The sequence below is a fragment of the Macaca mulatta genome, chromosome 15 (genome assembly GCF_049350105.2).
Source record: "Macaca mulatta isolate MMU2019108-1 chromosome 15, T2T-MMU8v2.0, whole genome shotgun sequence".
Lineage (NCBI taxonomy): Eukaryota > Metazoa > Chordata > Mammalia > Primates > Cercopithecidae > Macaca > Macaca mulatta.
This window is the reverse complement of record NC_133420.1, coordinates 114,203,011-114,224,387: the sequence shown is the minus strand read 5'-3', so window position 1 is coordinate 114,224,387 and position 21,377 is coordinate 114,203,011. Positions and strand designations below refer to the sequence as shown.

General features: G+C 44.0%; 1 protein-coding gene across 2 annotated transcripts in view; it reads left to right on the top strand.

Annotated features, from left to right (window-relative positions):
• The window catches only part of FRMD3 (FERM domain containing 3), a 295,333-nt gene that overhangs the window by 236,136 nt on the left and 37,820 nt on the right, over positions 1-21,377 (top strand). For both annotated transcript variants that reach the window (XM_001102733.5, XM_002800151.4), the window contains exons 9-13: positions 877-940; positions 1,791-1,879; positions 12,287-12,361; positions 12,655-12,723; positions 20,694-20,818. In XM_001102733.5, coding sequence (XP_001102733.2) covers positions 877-940; positions 1,791-1,879; positions 12,287-12,361; positions 12,655-12,723; positions 20,694-20,818 — 422 coding nt within the window. The remainder of the gene's footprint in view (positions 1-876; positions 941-1,790; positions 1,880-12,286; positions 12,362-12,654; positions 12,724-20,693; positions 20,819-21,377) is intronic.

The following is a 21,377-nucleotide window of genomic DNA, read 5'->3' as shown; positions in this document are numbered from 1 at the left end:
ATGATGGCTTACAAATAAGAGGACTAATCAGCCCACAAAGCAAATGTGGAGCAGTTCCACGGTCTGTTAACTTAAACGCCTGTTAACTTAAATGCCGGAAAGGATTTAGGTCTCTTTTTTTTTTTTTCCTCTGCCATCCTTGGGCAGGCGCATTGGTCCTGAGGCTCCCGCTCCTGAGATGGGCATGCGTGCGACTGGCCTGCACATCTCCCCACGGCAATGCCCAGAGCCTGGAGGAGAGCAGCCCCTTCCATGTGTCTCCTTTTCAAACAAGGAGAATTTTTCAGAAGCCCTGTAGGAGACCTCCTGTATATCTAATGGGACAGAATTGGGTCACATGTTTCTATTTAAACCAGTCTTTGCTGAAAAGAATGGGAACTCCAATATATAAGAACACAGTTCTTTTGTAAACAGGGAAAACAGGAGTGAACATTTTGCATCGCAGTGGATTTGCTTCTTGGAAATGGATGCAGAGGGAGGAGAAAGTCAGATACTGTGAATCCACGTCATTTCATGAACTGAATCTGAAATCAGCACGTTCTTCCCACCTTGCTAAGTGGGCGGGGCAATTAATATTGTTCTGGTCGTTAATGTTAACGAACACTAGAACTTCTTGAAAGAAAGATGCAGCCTGACTGTAAATAATAGAATAAATAATTCTGAGCTGTGTGCGGATCCTCTCTCGGAAAGAGAATTGCCGTATAATTTACTCAGGGCTTTTCGCTGCCCATTAGACCTTCACCAATGATAAGATTATATCTTGTTTCACTGCAGTCTGCCTGGCATTTTTGAGTCAGTCAGATTCCTATGGGAAACCCAGGTACCTTGGTTAGCTGCCACTTTTTTTCTTCTTACCCAGAGATTTTCTTTTCTTAGGCCAGATGTCTGCAAATTGAAGTTTGAAGGGAAGACATTTTATGTGATTGGCACCCAGAAGGAGGTCAGATACTGCTTTTTTTAACTGCCTGTTATTGTGTGTGCATGAGAGAGATTCAGGAATAAAATATGCCATTAGTATTGTAGTCAACAAAGACCATGACTTTGAAGTGTTTGATGATAATGAAAGCTTATGCTGAAAATATTTTAGAGGCAAACAAATGAGTACTGGGTTTGTACATTGAGCAGTAAAGTCAGTGAGCAATGCTGATTGTACAAACCTGTGTACAAAACAGACTGGGATAGACTTTGGAAATAAAAGATGGATCCTCTCCCTACCTCTTTTTGCCAAGATACAGACATATGAAACAAATAAAGAATAGTTACAAAGCTAAATATCAACAACCAGTGCTCATTAGAGTGTTATAAACAGAGCCTATTCATCCAGAGAGTCTTAAAACAAGGGAGTTACTAGATACAGGTTGTGGGTTCACCAGGGAATGCATTTGTGGGGAGACCATTAACAAAATATTAACCTCAGAGCTAGCTCTAGAAATTTGCAAGTTTTCTTGTCATTAGTTATCAACTCAAGTACTAGTTAGGCAAATATGTTTTTAGGCTAATTCCAGTGTGACAGAGAGGTATATGATGTCTGGAGTGTTGAGAAGCATTGTGAGGCTGATTTTGATCAGAAACAGGTCCTAAATACATTAGTGATATCTGCAAAGGGTGAGGGAGGGGTAAATACCATGTTAACGACACTGTAAAGAACACAGCAATATGTTAAGTTACTTCAAGTCTGTGTGATAGGAGACAGGATACAAAGAGGTAAACACCTGAAAAAAAAAACAACCCCATGGAAAGTGTAAGTGGTGTTTTACATGCCTTTTCTTGTTTTGTTATTTTTTAATTAGAAAAAAGCCATGTTGGCGTTCCATACTTCAACACCAGCTGCCTGCAAACATCTTTGGAAGTGTGGAGTGGAAAACCAGGCCTTTTATAAGTAAGTGGCTTTTATTCACTTAATTACAGCTTTTAAAAGCACCCATGGAATTCTTTATATTTTGCAAATGGCTGCATATTTATTTCTTTTAATACAGTTTTAAAAATTATATTTAAGTAAATTGAAATTTCGTGCATTGTTCAGGGTGACTCCCAGTGATTGTCGGTTTGTTGGCCTGACCAAGTCCTGAGCTCTGTGTTGGATGTTTGCTATGGAATGGCTGTGGGCCACTGTGTGTGCGTGTGTGCGTGTGTGTGTGTGTGTGCATTTCAAATAGCTGTTTCCACAAAATGTGTCACAGGATCAATTTTTGGTTGCCCTCCTCCCCCCACCCCCACAAAGCAGACCTTGAGATAGAGTTTGGTGCAAGTAGCTTATTTGGGATGTAATCAATGGACATACCAGTAAGGGAGTGGCGGGACGGGGGTGAGATGGGGAAGCAACATAAGATGCATTATTGAGTAGGTCACTACCATGGACAATGGCTCAGATCTTCTTAGGAACTCTGGGACATGGTGTAATATGCCTCACAGTTCTCCTGCTGATGGGCAAAGAGGTGGAGCTGTTATATCTACAAATTCCCCATTTATTTTGGTTGAAGGCTGCTTTGGGAGCCAGAATTAATACTCTCTGATATTTCTGGCTTACTCTGAGTATGGGTTGGACGTGCTTTCACAACCAGAAACAGAGACCTCTGGCAGAGAGTCACCTGTGTTCATAGTAAGAAGGCTTCAGTGTATTGAAAACAGAGCCGAAGGTTTATGGGTGGAATGCTATCAGAGCCTAGGATCATAGAAAGTAGGTGCTGGACAAGACTTCAGAAATCTGTAAAGCTCTTGGGTTTCAAAAGAAGTTCAAACTGAGGTCTGTCCATGGAGTTACACCTTCTCCTCTGAGAGACACTTGCTGACTGGAAAGGCAGTGGTAGTGGATGCAACTAAGAACCTAGTCCAGCCCTGCTCAGGCCATCAGCACTGTACACCCCTGGACCTCATCCAGGGGTCTCCCTGGATGACTGGGAGACTTTGATCAGTCTCCCTGCCCCTTACAGTGAGATTCTGTCTTACTGATTAGAGTCATCTCCCTGAAAATGCTATCTCTGGGCTTTGGCTGATGAGAACCATCGGGAGAATGATGGCTTGGATAATGATTTTGAAACAAGTTTCAGCCACAGAATACTTTTCCTTAATCTCAAGTGTAGGAAAAGCCCAGCACGTAAAGGAGATGAAAAGAGAGGTTGCGGTGGTCAATGGGGCCTTGGTTGGGATTGGAGACTGCAGACTCTTTGTCCGTTGTTCATTGCTCTTCAGGAGCTGGGGTGACCAATTGTCCAGGTTACCTATGCCTTTCCTAGGTTTAGCACTGACATCCCCATGTCCCAGGAAACTCGTCAGCCCTAGGAAAACCCAGGAGCATAATTTGAACACCACTGGGTGAGATGATGCACAAAATGCTGTACTAGGAATGACTGGACAAGGTGATGTGTACCAGTAGACCTTCCTGTGACCACCACCACCTCAAGGTCTTTGTGTGCCTACTGCATGTTTGGGGACTGATAAGGAAGGAGATCATTTGGCCTTTGGAAAATCTGCATGTCTAGAAGCTTTCACCCACATGAGAGTTCAGAGAGGGAAACACAGAGGGTTTGACATTCTCAGTCTTTAGTTGGAGCCTTAGTGTTTTTTTATTTTGTTTTTAAAAAAAATTTAAAAATGGAAATCTAATTTACATGCCATAAAATTTACCCTTTTAAAGTATACAGTTTTGTGGTTTTTAGTGTAATTTGCAAAGTAATATAGCCATTATCACTATCTAATTCCAGAATATTTTTATCCTTCACAAAATAAACCTTATGCCAATTAGCAGTCATTTCCCATTTCCTCCTCCACCCAGCCCCTGGCAACCACTAATCTACTTTCTGTTTTTATGGATTTACCTATTATAAACATTGTGTATAAGTGGAATCATAAACGATGTGGCCTTTTGTGCCTGTGTCACAGAATGTCTCCAAAGTTCACCCATATTATAGCATGTCTCAGTACTTCATTCCTTTTTATGATTGAATGATACTGCATTGTTTCGATAGACCACATTTGGTTTATCCATTCATCAGTTGATGCACACTGGGGTTGTTCCCTCTTTTTAGCTACTATGAGTAATGCTGCTACGAGCATTGGATACAAGTTTTTGCGTGGACAGTTCTCTTGGGCATATACCTAGAATGGAACTGCTGGATCATAGCGTAACCCTATATTTAGTTTTTAGAGGACCTGACACATGGTTTTCAGTGCCTAAGCTTTTGGAACTCTTCTGTTCTTTCTTGAATGAAACCATCTGTTTCTTGTCAAAGGATAACTTAGAGATGTTCAGTTAGTTATTTTCAGTGAATATTTTCTTGCATATGAGGGAATTAATAAATGGAGTGAAGAAACATGGCAAAAACAAAATCTATCATAACAATTTTATCACAGAATTTTATATATCTGTACTGTGTATCTGTACTGGATCTGAGCTCTATGTTTTTTAACCTGTATTCATTGTTTTTATTTAGGTTAAAGTCACGTAACATAAAATTAATTATTTTAAAGTGTACAATTCAGTGGCAGAGTATGTTTAAAATGTTGTCCAACCATCATTTCTATCTATTTCCAAATATTTTCATCAATGCCAAAAGGAAGCTATATACTCACTGAGGAGTTACTCTCCCCTGTTCCTTTCTCCAGGATTTCTATTGGATTGTAGATTTTTACATACCAGCATGTCAGTTCTGTAATCAATTTGAACTCTCTGAGGGCAGGAACTAGCTTCTGCTTGTCTTTTTCTTTCCTGAAGATCTCAGGCACTGAAAACATGTTTACTAGCTCAGATTGATAAGGCATGGTTCCTGTCCTCAGGAGACTGTTATTTCATGTAAGAGACCAAGAGGGAAATGAACAACAACAAAAAAAGCTGGAGAGGAATCCAGAGGAGAGGGTGAGTCTTGCCGCCAGGGGAGCTAGGAGGTAGAAGACCCTTTTAGGTGGGGGAAGGCCATCCCAGCTCTGGTAGGGTACCACGGCAGGAACGTGGAGGATGCATTTTGCAAGACATGAGTGGCTACAAGGTTGGAGCAGAGGATAGATGAGGTAGAAAAAGAGGTGATCAGGGACCAGGAGGTCTTGGGGCCAGACACGGAGCGCTTGATCAGTGCAAAAGAGGCAACAGAGGTGCAATAGGTGTGGTTGATCATTCTTTACGTGCAGACAGGCCTATGGGAGGGGGTGATACAGGAGAACACCCAGCAGACAGGCCTTCCTTTAGAGCCACACAGCAAGTTTTGCTTGGAAGGACTTTGGCACAGCCTTGAAGATACTTTAGTGAAATCGCCGGGTCCATATCAAAGAATAACTTGGAGACATTCATTTGCTATTTCATGCACGTTATCATATGCAAGGAAGTCAGTTGGGAGACAGAGTTAAATAAAGGCAAAAACAAAATTGAGAGGAGAAAGGGAGAGGAAAACCCAGCAATCTGGGGAATGTGTTTTACACATTTTGGGGAAGCAGATTAGCTGGCAGCTAGTAAGGAAGGTATTCTGATAATTTTATCATGAACTAGGTAGGTCAACTTGGCATGTTGAAGAAGTCCCTTCCAGTCACTTGTGGATGCTTCGGAAGACTTGAAGGGTTTAGCTGTGGGCACAAGTGACAAACTGTATACAGTTGACCAGTCTTTGCATTGGAACATCAGCTACAGTTAACCAAGCTACCCTCCTCTTATTTGACTTCTAAACCTGAATGTTTATAGCGATCTGAGATTTGCCTGAACATTTTGTTCCTCCATTATCCCATAATCATCCTTGTTCCTGAGGAAGGAGGGGAAGTATCACTTGTTCTGGCCCAGCTGTGGGACCTTGGCCAGGTCACTTTATTGCTGTCTGGCCTCAGCCTCCTCACCTGTAGAATGAATGGGCCTGGGACTGACCTGGGTGCATTTGCTTGCACCACTGGGGCATAGCGTAACGAGTGTGAGCTTTGGAAGTCAATGGGCTTGGTTCTAAATCTTGACTTTGTCATTTATAGCAGTGTGGCCTGGAACAAAGCTCTTAATTTCTTGGAGCCTCATCTTTGTTTTTCATCTCTGAAATGAGACTAAATTACCTGCCTTGCTGTGTTCAGTTCTGCCAGGCATATGAACCATTGAAAAACAGAAGCTGCTGCTCTATTACTGCCCCCTCTGCTAACGGTTAGAGTATTTTGAGCAGCAGTTGGATGAAGAGCCCACTCCTTTTCATTTGGGAGGCTCTGGTTCTGGTAACCTCAGGGGTATGCCTGCTTCCTCCACCGTGCCCACCCTTCCCTGGGCAGAGGTCCTGGCCGTGCTTCTAGATCTGTCCCGCTGGCCGTGCATTTTAATGGTTTCAGCTAGCAGAGCAAGGCCCTGATCTTGTTTCCTGGATGGTTTGTTCCTTCCATCTTTACTTCACCTGCACGGGAGCAGGGAGGCCCCGGGGCCTCTGCTTGCGAATTCCCCAGTGTGCTTTTAGGACGCAAACGCGCTTGCTGGTTGTCAGCTGGCCAATGGCCACAGATCTGTTTTGAAAGCCCTGGCTCTGAGATCTGCCTGGGAATGGAGCCCAGACGCAGAAACTCTGATGTTTTCCCGCCTACTCCAGACCCCAGGGGATCTCCAGCACAGACTTATTCACCATTTAAGAGCTTCCTTTATACTATGTGTGGTCTATCATGGTGCTGCCAGCCCCAGAGCTCACTGTTTCTGGATGCTGGTCCACTGAAAGCACACTGGATACATTGAGGGATTCAGGGGCTCACTGATGTTTTCATTCACAGCGTCTTTATCTCACACTTTTTGCTGTGTACTAGATACATGGTTGAGGCTGTATGACACTCTCTGTTCCCAATTTGTTTTGGAATTGTGTGCAGGGGATAAAAGCAGTTCCTAGTACATTTCTTATTCAGAGTTTGGTGTACATTTTGTCAAAGGAACAGTATTATGCTTGGTAAGTAAGAACCCAGACTAGCTCCCTAAACAAGTGCCTCTCACACTTTAATGCACACACAAAGGAGCTGGGGATCTGGTTAAAATGTGGATTCTGATTCAAAAGGTCTGGGGTGGGCATGAGAGTCCATATTTTTAATAAATTCCAGGGGATACTGTGCTGTGGGTCTATAGACCACACTCCAAGTAATAAAGTTCTAAACCAGCATTTCTCAATCTTGGCTACATTAATATCTCCTGGAGGAGCTTTTAAAAACTATTAATACCAGTGCTATGGGTCCCTGTATCCTACCCCAGACCCAGTTAGAGCAGAATCTGGGTCTTCATTAAAACTTGTGCACAAGCCTTTGTAGCAGCATTAGTCATAATAGCCAAAAAGTGGAAATAATCCAATGTCCATCAACTGATGAATGGATAAACAAAACATGGTATATCCATACAATGGTATATTATTCAGCCATAAAAAGGAATGAAGAACTGATACTACAGCATGGCTGAGCCTTGGAAACAGTGTGCTAAGTGAAAGAAACCATTTACAAAGCACCATATATTGCATGAGTCCATTGAAATAAAATATCTAAAATGGCAAATGTATACAGATGGAAAGCAGATTAGCGGTTGCTTTGGCTGGGAGTAGGTGAGATGAGGAGGGTAATCAGGGAGTGACTGCCAATACCCATTGTGGTGACAGGGGGTTTCTTTTGGAGGTGATGAAAATGTTTTTGTATTAGATAGCGGTGATTGATTTTTGTAATCTCTTTTTTCAACTTCATGAATTATACTAAAACCCACCAAAGTATAAAATCTAAAAGGATGAAATTTAAGGTATGTAAATTGTATCTCGACGAAGCTGTTATTTTGAGAAATTGGAATCTGGAACGAGGCACCTAGGTATTGGCAGTGCTAAAAGTTTCCCAGTTGTTGCTAACGTGCCGTCGAGGGGTTAAGACATTGCTTTAGTTCAGTGATTCTCCCTTCAGGTCCCTGAACCAGCATCATCACTCCCAGAAATTGTTGGAAATGCAGATTCTTGGGCTCTTCCCCAAATCTACTGAATCAGAGAGATGTGTTTTAAAAAGCCTTCCAGGTGATTTGTTGCTCACTAAAGTTTGAGAGCCAGTATGACTAGAGCATGATTTTTTTAAATACTGAAATCAGACGGACTTGGATTTATAGCCCGGTTCCAGCAGCTTCTATCATGGAACCATGTAAAGTGATGAAACCTCTCTGTGCCTTATTTTCCTTATGTGAAAATGGGGATTCCTTCCTTCTAGCAGAGAGCCATGAGGATAAAGGAATTGTTTATTAAAGGTGCTTTGGAGGGGGTATTGCCCATATTAAAGGCTCAGTAGTAAATGCTGTTATTGTTATGGTTACTCCAGGAGCTCTAAATTATGACATCAATGGGAAATTGTGTTGTTAATTCTAGAGGTGGCCTCTTGGAGCACCACCCAATGTCCACCCAGTACCTATCCTGACCTTCATCCAGGCCCCTGGAATAGCAGGTTTCAGAGGAGAAATTGCAGGTTGGGGAGAGGGGAGGTGTGCTCCTGCAGAGATGAACTGGATTTCTTTGTGAGGTCAGATGTTTGAGCACAGTCATACTTCTTATGTTGGGACTTTGACGGGGAGCTGGAGATTGAAGTGGGAGAGGGCAGGTGGAAAGGAAGGCAGAAGGCCATAGGCGAGCGAATTGCGGTTCCAATGAGGCTGTGAATTCATTGCTTTCTGTGGGAAGAATACTCTTCCCTGGGCTTGCTGTGGATGGGACAGTCTGGTAAACAGAGTGCTTGGAACATTTTGGCTAGAGTTAGAGCTTTGATTTGCTTTCAGAGTGTTTAACATGGTTTTCTGGAACCACCATAGTTTAGAGGATTGGCTTTGGTAGCTTCATAGTGAGAAGGTGATGAAGGGGTTTGAGACTGATATTAGGGAGGGAGGAAGGTGGGAAGGAAGGAGGGAGGAAAACTATTATATAATGAGCGGGTATGATGCTAGGTGCTTTCAAATCATTTACTCTTGTGTAACCCTCCTGAGAGTACCATGAAATATTATAACACCCTCCCCCTTTAATAATATGTAGAGAAACTGAGGCTCAGCAAAGCCACACGGCATGACCAAGGTCACAGAACCAGGTGTGAGTAGGAATCTGGACCACTGTTCTTTCAGGTGAAATGTCACCTCTTGGGTCATCCTAGGAGAATTTGGGGGCATAGAGGTTCTCAAATGTAAGTGGACTTCTTGGAATCCCCTTAGGGTGCTTGGTTAAAGTCAAGCCCCTCTTCAGACCCACTGAATCAGAATCTCTCATGATAAAGCCTGAGAATCTGTGTTTTTTATACCTATTCCAGGTGTCTGATGCACAGCCAGGTTTGGGAACTGGTACTCCGGATTCATGTACTTTAACGCGGCCACCATTCTCTCTCCTCTGTCCATTGCCCTCCCGCCTACAGCCTTGTTTCCCAATTCCCAGTGCGTGGGTGTCATTTGAGCTCTCAGAATAAACTCCCTGTTAACGTTCCATTAAAAATCTCAACTGAAACGCTCTGGGAGTTCACCTGGACGTTTGGGAGGGCAGGGGATTCGTGGGAATGCGCTCGTGCAACTGTCTCTGAGCAAATCAGATCATCTGCAGCTACTCCTCCAGGGGAACCCGCTGCCAGAGAGAAGCGCAGTCTTTTCTCTCCGCTCATCCTGAGCAGACAGCTACTGGGCTTCTTTGTGAGATGTATCTTTTGACCTGCTTCTTTTGAGTCACTTTGAGGGTTTTTGGGAAGGAGTGCTGAGACTGAGACTTCCCTCTAAGAGGCCAGTCTGGGTTTGAGCAGATGGATGATAGTGGCTTCCTCCTGGGGCCTGGAAGGGCCAGAGCTGAGGCCAGACTAGTGAAAAATAGCCACTGCCTCTGCCCTGCACGCCCTGAGTGGCCAGGAAGTTGACTCATGCCTGTGTTGGCTTCACCGGCTTCACGTGTCGCTTCTGTAGAATGGGCAAAGTGTTGAGTTCGAATTTTAAAAACCCAATTAAGAAACTCAGTCTTTTTTTTTTTTTTTTTTTGGCTGACCACTGTGTCCCAAGGATCTTTAGGAACCTGGAATTTAAAAAACAACAACAACAACAACAACAAGAAAAAAAACAATAAAAAAATCGAAGTTTCTTTAAACCTTTCTCTTCTCCCTACCTCTGAGGACTTGGGAGCAACCAGGCCAAGAAGACGGGGAGAGGGCAGAGGTGATCGTCCTTTTCTCTTCTCAGGCTTCAGTAGATAAAGTGTCAGGCCCACAGCTCTGTAGGGCCGGTGGGGAGTTTTAGGGGGTGCAGATGGGCCCAGAGCAGGCATGTCCTCATAGGAGGAGGAGGAGGGCACGGCTGGGACCACCTCAAGGCGGCTTGCTGGGGGTTTCTAGCCTCGTGAGTGGGTGTGGTCTGGAAGGAAGCTCCAGCCAGCACACTGGCTCTCATGTGACCCTGTGTGTCCTTAGAGGTCCCGCACCGTTTTCTCTGGGCCCTGCCCTGACAGGATGCCCCTGCCAAGGCCTGTGCCCTCCCCTGCCCATCTCACTCTCCCTGTTTAATATTTGTGGCCAGTGCCCTTCTGTGTCATCTTGGGCTGTTTACACAGCTGGGTGGGAAGGGGCTTCTTTGCAGAAGATTGTTCCTATGGCTTTCAGTTGTTCTGTGGATAAAGACCAAGATCCTTAACAAGGGCCGCTTAAGGTCCGGTCCTGGGAAGTTGGATTCTCGCTCTCTGTCCAAGTTTCCCTTGTTCTACTTTGTACATCTGCACATTCACTTTTCTTTATTAGGAAAAGAAAAAAAAATGTGTGTGTGTGTAGTAATAATAACAAGGCAAAATGCACATTGAGTCTTTTTAAAATGTGTTTTGTTTATTTTTTTTAAATTTCAGTACCTTTTGGGGTATAAGTGGATTTTGATTACATGGATGAATTATATTGTGGTGAATTCTGAGATTTTGGAGCACCTGTCGATTAGTGTACATTGCACCTAATGTGTAGTTCTTATCCCTGGCCCCTACTACCCTACCCCTTCTGAGGCTATAAAGTCCCTTATATCACTCTATATGCCTTTGCGTATGCATAGCCTAGCTCCCACTTAGAAGTGAGAACATAGAATTTTTGGTTTTCCATTCCCGAGTTGCTTCACTTAGAATAATTGAGTCTTTTTAGTTCTCCAGATGTTTAGGCTGATGGCTTTTGTGCCCACTGGCCCTCTGCTGGGTATATTCACCACTGCTTATCACCTGGCCCTGGTTAACACCTTCCAGCCCCTGGATCTCAGCTCAGATGTCCCTTCCTCAGGGCACCTTCTCTGGCCCCCAGGCTAGATCAGCCACGTGTCTTTCCTGTACTTACCTTGGTGTGTGGAGCAGGGTTGGCACTCAGTTAATAATTGCTGAGTGAATAAAGGAAGCTTCAAGAGGCTCAACGGTGGGGATCACTGCACTGAAACTTCCCTGGCTCTGTACATGTTTTTGCTTAGGATGCTACAGATTGTATTGATTTTGTCTGTGTGTGTTTAAGATTTTGTGACTATCAATATTTTAAATGATGCTGAACTCTCTGAGGCCTGTTCTTTCTAACTTGTTGGATTTAATTGTACAAGGCTTAACGTGAGTGTTGTAGAGCCATCCTCAGCTGTCACAGTAATTTAGTGCCCTGTGTGCAGCCTCCCAGCAGCCCAGGCTCTAGACTGCTTTTCAGAGTGTTGTTGTTTTGTTCTTATTTACGAGTCAGGCTCAGAGGTGCTGAATCAGTTCTTGGCTGGGCAACTTCTGCCTCGTGTATCTTAGTCATCTACCACTGTGGGTTCTTTTAAAGGGCACTGGGTCATGGTGACACAGAAGCCAGTGACCATTCCTGTGGGGATGCGGGACCCTTGTTCCCTCACTTGGGCAATGCACAATGAGTTCTTCGTGGCATAGTCAGTGACCTCCGTTGCCAGGAAACTGTTTGCTGCTGCACCGTGGATAGAAGAATAGGCAGCAAAGTGCCCTAATAACCATGAACTTACTGATGCCATGTCACTAAATTCCCTGTTCTCCATATCTTCAGATAGCGAGTGGGGGAGAATTCCTTCTGATCATCAGTGCCCAGTCCTTTTTGCAGGTTGTGACCCACTAATGAATTATGAAACCCAGTATGTGGGTCTTGAATTTAAAAAGAATGAAAGGAAATAGCATAGAAAATATTAGAATCCTATACACTTAGTGAAAGTAACTATTCTTTTGTGAAGCTTTTCTTTTAGTTTGTGTGTGCACATGCAGGCTGAGTCACAAGGTTAATTACGTTTCTTTCTTGTAGCAAAAATACCCCATCGCCACACCTCTCTAGCATGTTGTAAGTGGACTTTCCAATGTCCTTACCACCTATGCTTTGCTTTTTCTTAAAGGTATGCAAAATCCAGTCAGATCAAGACCGTATCAAGCAGCAAGATATTTTTTAAAGGAAGTAGATTTCGATATAGGTGGGTACCAATGGTTCCATTTCAGTGATGGGGTAGGGATGGGGCAGCCACGTAAATTTCAAAATTTTGCTTGCAAATAAGTGGCCTTTGGCTTTTGCCTCTGTTTGAGTCTTCCATTTTCACTCCATTGCTCTTATGCTCACAGGGCACCCTCAAACTCTACTGTAATTTCTCCCCTCATGATTGCTATAGCTGGGCCAGACCCCTGTGAAGTTAACAGAAAGACACTTATGCATACCTCTCCCATTCTTTCTGAGTATGTGTACATACACATGTGTTTCTGTCTTTTGCAGTGGGAAAGTTGCCAAAGAGGTGGTGGAGGCAAGTTCCAAGATCCAGAGGGAGCCTCCTGAGGTGCACAGGTGAGTGGATGATCATTGCGGGTTCCAAGTGGCTTTAAAAGCTGACTTTTCCAAATTCCCTATAACATCCCTTTGCATAGTGACATACAGCATTAAAGAAGGACATTCTCACTTCCTTAGACATCTCACTTAGACAGAGTTGGCTGGGCTATGGCATGAGCACAGCTGGGCTCCACTTTGAGTTATGTGTTCTCTGGGGAGTCATTGATTAGGTCTGGAGCGTCACCTGAACAAGCAGCATGCTGGGCCATCGCCTGGCCAAACTCTGTCATCTCATCCTCTTAGAAGTTCTCTGTTCCTGCCTGCATTCATCATATTTGACTGGTTCCTATTGGCCTGAATCCAGGCTTACCTTTCATGGGACTGTTACTCTCTAGAGCCATGCAGAGGAAGAAGGACTTAGTCATTGTTGGCTCAAGAGTACACATCTCCATTAAGGTGACGATATGCAGTCATTCTTAAGAATTAAATATTTTCTTGCCATGTTGGACTTCCCACTACCACAATTTACACAAATCATTGTCCATCCTAAACCTCAAATATGCTGCATATCTAAAGCTGAACATTCTCATCATGATGCCTCCCACTTTTTAAGGAAAGATCACTATGAGCTAAATTATTTAGGAAGTCCCCCATACAGTGGTTTGCACCTGCCCTTTCTTCCCCATCTTTGAAACCCAGAGGTGTTTCCTTTATGCTTGGGTTTTCCCAGTTTCCTCCATTTCCAGGGTGACTAAGTGAGCTGGGTGCCTCTCCACCTTGTCTCTTGGGGTTGTTGGGCAGGAGGAGGCTGTGGCCCCACAGAAGTGTGGCTAAGTTAGCCTGGAGAAGCATCCAGATGATACTTCTCTCCCACACGGGGGAGCAGAAGTGCAGTTGGCACGATATCCCATGTAGACATATACAGAAGAAAATTTGTTTCTGCTTTGGGGTGACCTGGTGAGAAGGTGTAATGTGAAAGTCTGCAAAACCAGGCTATCGCACTGTAAGAAGCAGAAGACCACAGGATTAGAGAAGCTGGAGCACCTTGGCTGCAGGCACGTCCGTGCAGATCCTGAGAGTCTTGCAGCCTACCCACCAATGAGAAAAATCTTTATGGTTCCCTCCTCTTCCCCGAGTTGTAGTTATTCAATGCAGCAGAAATGAAGAGGAAATGATAAAATATATCATTTCATTCCTTTCAGAATCTTTGAACTGGAAATGACCTCAGGGATTGCCTGGTTTGATGCTTCTGTTTTGTAGACAAAGAAACTTGAGTATCAGACAGGTTAAGTCTTTTATCCAAGGTCCTGACTTTTTTTGATGGCAGACCTAAGCCTAGAACCCCAGTGTCCTGCTTCTGTGTTCTCAGCTCTTTTCTCTGTAGCACCCTGAGAGCACCTGGCATTTTCTTAGAAGCTGGTAGTGGAGGCAGAACTACCCCCAAGTGGCTCAGCATGAATTTTATTCTTTCAGGTTGAAGCTCAAATATTTGATCTTAAATACTTGATGCTGAGGGAGTTCTCCTGGTAGCACAAAACAGGAAACTTTGTTTTTACAATATACTTTCAGAAAAATATATTCCAAAAGATAAGGCTTTTTGAGTCTCAAAGTTACCATCTTTGGATGGTTAATGAGGTCAATAAATAATTTTTTAAATACTTCTCTTGTAAATTTTGGTTTGAATAATTTATGGAAACCAAGGCTTTCTAGCTCAGGGTTTCTCAAATTGTAACTTGCACAGGGAGCACCTTGGGATTCTGTTAAAATCAGATTCTGATTCAAGAAGCCTGGAGTGATGCTTGAGAATCTGCATTTCTAACATGTTCTCAGATGATGGCCATGCAGCTGGTCCATGGGCCACACTTTGAGTAGCCAGGCTCTTGGTATCAGGTGGTGGAAGGGTGAACGGAGCAGGCTTGCTGGAGTGAAGCACTTTTCTTGGAGTGGACTGAAACCCAGAGTGCGAGGAAAGTGGATACACACTGAGGCATCCACCAAATCATAGTTTCCCTTTTCTGGAATCTTCTAAAATCTCCCAACAAGGACCTAGGGGCCCTTGAGACCTGCTTTGCATGCTCTTTCTCTTCCATCTCCTCCTGGGCATATGAAAGACTGTTGAGTTCACATCCTTAGAATGCCTCCGTGGTTCTTTGCAGCATCTCGCAAATCTCTGACAACACCAGGAAGAATTTGATTAATGTAATGCTACAAAGCAATCTCTGGGAAGAAAGGACCGTGTCTATCTTGGTCATCTCCATGTCCCCCAGCACCTAACACAGTGCTTGACACATAGTAGAGGTCAATATATAGCTGTTGAATGAATACATAAGCTAGGAGTATGGGATGACAGCAGCACCTGTCATTTTCTTTGATATGAGATCTGTCCAAGGTGCTGCCCCGGGGACCTCAACCTCCCCAGAGACAGCGTTGTGGTCAGAGCCATAGTGATGTGTGAAACCTTCATGCAGGCAAGTCCTCCTTCCATCCCAGTAGCTGGTTGTGTGGTAGGAAGTTGTTCCTCTTGGACAATTGTTTGGTTTTCCAATTATTTTGGCTTCTTTGAAGTTGCTGTCAAAAGTGAGAATGTAGTAATAAGCTCTCCTTCCCTTGTGGTGGGTGTTCAGAGGTGATAGTCTAGAATGGTGGTGATAAGGCTTTAATTAGCGAATTTTCTTCACATTCTGAGATTCTACTCTTCAAGTAATGCCAAGTTCACAGACTCCTACATCTGCTGAGGTGTGTGTGTTTATGTGGAGAAACAGAAGCAGACTGAGAACACTTTCTTGGAATTTTTCTTTTTCTTCAAAAAGAGGAGCAGAAGCTAACTCTGATGTTATCCTGCTGATCATCATTGATGAAAACCCTCTGAACTGGCCACTGGGTGACAATCATCTGCTCATTCCAGAGGCCCATTGAGGCAGAGGGCTGTAGCTTGGTGAGCCCAGGGCTGGTTGTGTGAGCCACCTGGGCATAGCAGCCACCACAGCAGACACTCTGAGGCAGCATTTGTACCTGACACAAGCACCTGTGTAGGGGTCACGGGTGGGCTCTGATCTTAGCTGTGTTGTTTGCCAGCTGTATGGCCTTGGGTAAATCACTTCTCAGATCATCAGCTTGCTCATCTAAAAAATGAGATTTACAACATCACTTTGCCCAACTTCTAGGCTCTGTTATGAGTATTAAAATAAAGTGCTTTAAAAATTCTAAAGTGCCATAGAAATATGAGGTGGTGATAATATTACTACCATCTCTCATCCAAAAATGAAAAACTGGAATATGACAGATACATTCACATTAAAATCCCTCTAGGTGGAGTTTTTAGAGGCTGGCACTACTTCTTTTAATTTCAAGGAGGGATATAGGAACTCAAGGAGTCTCACTTTAGTCACAATTTTATGCTACCATTTTTGAGTCTTGACTCTGCCCGTATAAGCAATTTTTAGTTGAGTTACATAATGTCAGTTTCCTCACCTGTAAATATGGTATTTTTCTTGCCCATCTTACAAGCACAAAGAGAAAAACAAATGGGATAAAGTATATTCAAACCACATTTGCCAGTATTAGAATATAATTGTAGTTCCCAAAGGAAACCTTTCTACTTCAACAGAGTTCTTAATGACAACTTCATTTGGAGACCATTCTATGCTGGGAGTACATGCATGAGTGGGCTGCAAAGTGGGCCAGACATTTTTGCAGAGTCATCTGATAGATGGATTCTGAGATTGGAGAAACATGGTACGTATCCTAGCCTGGCCTAGGGGAACCTCAGGCATCAACACAGTTACCTCAGAAGTTCAGGTGGAAGGGCAGAGTGGAAGCCGACTGGGACATCTCCACATACTTAAGAAAGTGCCTGACACAGTGGGACCTCATGTAGCCAGAAACAGGAGGACAGTAGGGGTAGCAAGCAGAATCTCCTTTGGGACATTGCAGGCTAAATCACACAGAAAGGCAGTGTGGAGCACAGCAAAAGCCTTGGACCAGGAATCGGATTATCTGCCTTTGAGCTTTGAGTCCTAAGTTTGCCCATATAAGCGTCTTTAGTCACATTACCTAAGCTCTCTGACTCTCAGTTTTCTCATCTGCAAATATGATATTTACCGTGCCTGTCTTATAGGCAAGACACACTGAGAGAAAAAGATGAGGTAATATTTATACAAACCACTTTGCAAATGAAAAGAAGACAGCCACTCAAATTTGGATATTATATTTGTCATTAGTTCAATTGTGCTGGTGGGCTTTTGCTTTAAATGAAGCCATGGTCAGTTGGCACTTTTAAAAAGGCTTAAAGAGAGAATTAAGAAGGTGTGATCTTTAGTTTAAAGAAGTTGGTAGATTCATTAGTCCAGTTGGGTTGCTATAACAAAATACCATAGACCGGGTGGCTTATAGGCCTCAGAAATTTATTTATTACAGTTTTAGAGGCTGGGAAGTCCAAGATCAAGACATCAGCAGATTCAGCATGTGGCAAACGCCTGCTTCCTCATAGATGGTGCCTTTTTGCTGTGTCCTCCCATGGCAGAAGGGGCAAACAAGCTCTCTCAGACCTCTTTTATAAGGATACTGATTCTATTAATGTGATCATGACCTTATCACCTCCTGACGTCCCCACCTCTTAAGACTGTTACATTGGAGATTAGGTTTCAACAAATGAATTTTAAGGGAACACAGACATTCAGGCCATCACCACAGGGAAAGGTGGGAGACTTGGCACGTTGTTTTTTAATTTTGCTGACTCTTTCCCCCAGGCTGTCAACATGTCTGACATAGGGCTCAGAGCCCTGGATTTTTTTTGTGCTCCAGGGAAATCTCTAGTTGTATCCACCTTTGAGTTTATCTGAGTCTTATACATATCAGGGAAGAAATGTTCTTCTCTGAGTCACATTATTGGAGAGTCCCGGGGTTGTAATCCACTGCAGGAGTCACCTGGTCTAATACAAGGCATGCCCTGTGTGCCCCTGTCCCTGGCTGTAGGCCTCTGCTACAACAGAGCAACAGGAGCCTGTGAATGTAGGGGCCGAGCTGGCATCCTCTTAGCCATCCAATGCCAATGCAGGCTCATACCTGGGATATCAGCCTAGTGAACCCAGGCTGTCTTAGAGCTATGCAATTGTCTGGACAGTTCAATGTTGTGGGGTGGGGGCAGAAAGATGCTTGGTATCTCCAGCTGAAGAATGTTGGAAGGAGGTCTGATGGGGAGCAAAATAAGCTCATAAAGGCTCACTGAGGGTGCATCATTGTAGCGTAAGCAGTGATTCCTGGGGATAGGAACAGCAGCCAGCCCAGCTGGCATGGACGGTCAGAGGTGGAGTAGAGCAATTCAGAATTGCATGTGCAAGAATGGATGGATGGGCTTTTCAGAGGTCAGAAAGCTACACAGTCCACACAGGAATGATAGTATGTTGTACTTTGCAGAGCTAGAATCATAGTCGTGAGTGGCCATGGCCAGAATAAATCCCAGGAGAGCTCAAAAGCTGAGAACCCTTCACAATAGAAGAAGAAACTGCACATGGCAAATTTTAATCCCTCCCTTCTTCCCTCCCTCCCTTCCTTCCTTCTGTAAAGATTTCTCTATCTACGATTCTTTCCCTGTAAAAAGCACTGTGCTCACCAGCATATGCTGCAGGCCTCGCCTCCCTTGGGAGGTCACTCCTGGCTCTCTCTTCACTCACACAGGATTAGGTGCCCCTCCTTCGTGCTCCCATGGGACCCTGGCCATCAGTCACCTTCATGAGAGGCATGGTGTTCCAGCTGTGACTATAGCACATTAAGGAGTCATGAGGCTGGGCATGGTGGCTCATGCCTGTAATCCCAGCACTTTGGGAGGCTAAGGTGGGCGATCACCTTAAGTCAGGAGTCCGAGACCAGCCTGGCCAACATGGTGAAACCCTGTCTCTACTAAAAATACAAAAATTAGTTGGGCATGGTGGTGGATGCCTGTAATCTCAGCTACTCGGGAGACTGAGGCAGGAGAATCGCTTGAACCCGGGAGGCGGAGGTTGTAATGAGCCGAGATCGTGCCATTGCACTCCAGCCTGGGTGACAGAGTGAGACTTTGTCTCAAAAAAAAAAAAAAAAAAAAAAAAAAAAGTTGGAGGTAGTTATGAAATAAAGTAGTGATCAAGACCAGGACTTAAAATGAAGTAGAATTTTTAATAATAGTGGATTATACATAGATATGTAACTATTGTTCCAAAAACATTAATTTCAGTTGTGCTTCTTCCTATATGTGTTTGGGTACAGGGAGATTATATAAAATGTGTATCTTGGGGCTGGGTGCGTTGGCTCATGCCTGTAATCCCAGCACTTTGGGAGGCCGAGACGGGCGGATCACGAGGTCAGAAGATGGAGACCATCCTGGTTAACACAGTGAACCCCATCTCTACTAAAAATACAAAAATTTAGCCAGGTGTGGTGGCACACACCTGTAGTCCCACCTACTCGGGAGGCTGAGGCAGGAGAATTGCTTGAACCCAGGAGCCAGAGGTTGCAGTGAGCTGAGATCACACCACTGCACTCCAGCCTGGGTGACAGAGTGAGACTCTGTCTCAAAAAAAAACAAAAAGTATTTATTAATGTAGGTCTCAGACCAGAAAGCTTAAAATTTATGGTTCTAGACAGTGAATTACTTAAGGTGAGGACTGCAGTTATCTAGAACAAAGCAGAATGTCCAATACGCATATATCAGCTGCAGAGTAAATGGCTATAAAATGAAATAATGAAGAAAAGGACTCCATAGCTAAGCAAGTCCTCATAAATTTCTTTTCTAGCCCATGCCAGCCATGGGAGCTTTTAATTCAAGATGCTAGCAGGCATCTTGCTCTTCCCCACTCCTCTTGCCCAACAGAAACACTCAGGCTAGAAGTTAGTCTTGTCAGCCGGTCTAGGGAACACTCTGACCAGGCTGAAATGACAATATATGTCAAGCCAGGATTGCATTCAGTTTACTTCAGTTTCAAACCTAAACATATTTTCATAAGATGCCAAGTGAGATGCACGAGTATGGCTGGCTCAGTGTCTGCTCTTAAGGTGCTTATCAAGGTGGGGATGATCAGTACACCAATAACTAGACAGAGACAGAGGTGAAAAATGCAGTGACTTATGAAAGAAGAGAAAGTAAGAGAGAGAGAGGAAGAGAGAGAGACTGTGTGCATTGGGAGGAGCAATCCGGGAAGGCTTTCAGGGGAAGGAAATATTTGACACCTTTTCAAAGTATGCACTGTTTTTGGTTTTGACAGGAAGCATGGGGAGCGGGGAAGCATGCTCAAAACTGCAAACCTGCAGTCTGACTAGGGCAAACAGCTGGTATCTCTGCAGCAGGTAGGGCAAGTGGGCTCCCCGGCTGCCAACCAATAGGCTTAATGAGATACCTGCACAGTTCCTTGCTATCTGCTGCTGGTCTCAGCCACTGACACACCTGCATGCTCCTTTCCAGGGAAGAAAGTAGAGCCGTGGCCAGTTAGTGAGTAGGGTGTAACTTTGAGAGTATTAAACACTGATATTAAACACTGGACATCCAGCAACACAAAGATAGCTTATAGCTGTGGAACATCTGTGCCATCTGTCTGGCAGGGGGTTTTGTTTTTGTTTGTTGGTGGTTGTTAAATTTCTCCGAGCCATGGCCTTCATTCACCTTTCTGCATATCTAGTTCAGTGCTAGCTGCCTCGCATCTCTTTTTGTTTCTTCTTGCTTTTTTTTTTTAAATACCCAGGCTGTCACCTAGCATGCTCAGGGCTGGTGACATATTAGGAACTGTATTTTCTTTCTTTGGATTGCAGTAGAACATAGGGATATTTTGTCAGGAACTTAAGGGCAGAAAGGGGCATTTATCTTGAATGTTATGTCGTCTTTACTACTGGCTCAATTCGTGCTATGTCTAGAGGTGGTTCCCTCTACACACAAAGTGGGAGCTTTGGCAGGCCGCTGAGATGGAGGGGCCAGTGTTTGCAATGGAAACCAACCCTGTCTGTCTTGCATCTGTTTTCAGAGCCAACATTTCTCAGAGCCGCAGTTCCCACTCCTTGAACAAACAGCTCATCATTAACATGGAACCCCTGCAGCCCCTGCTTCCTTCCCCCAGCGAGCAAGAAGAAGAACTTCCTCTGGGTGAGGGTAAGTCAGTCTCTTCATCCCAAAGGGTGGTGCTGCAGGCTCTCTCTGGAAAAAACAAAGGAGGCACCGATTCCACATATGATGGGTAATGGGTTAGTGTATGGGGTGGAGTGAGCCATAAACTATGTTCTTAGTAAATAAGCTTTTTGCAGCTGGAAGGCTGTATGATACTGGCAGCTCTATTACTTTCTCCTGGAGAGAGTTCACTGGTATAAAGTATTTCTAAAATTATATATGAAAGGACTAATGGGGTTAGACCTACACCAGTCCAGTACGGTAATCATTAGTCATGTGTGGCTGTATTAAACTAAGTTTAAATTCATTGTAATTAAAAATCCATTTCCTCAGTGACACTAGCCAGATTCCCAGTGCTCAGTAGCCACATGTGGCTGGTTGGCTGCCATATTGGACACTGAGACTGAGATAATTTATCACCGAAAGTTCTGTTGGATGGTGATGTTTGTCACTGTAATCACAATTAAATTGGTGGCAGTAAAGAGTTCTCCACAAGTATCTCTACACTGGTCATCCCATTTATGTCCCCCGAGCTTCTTGTTCT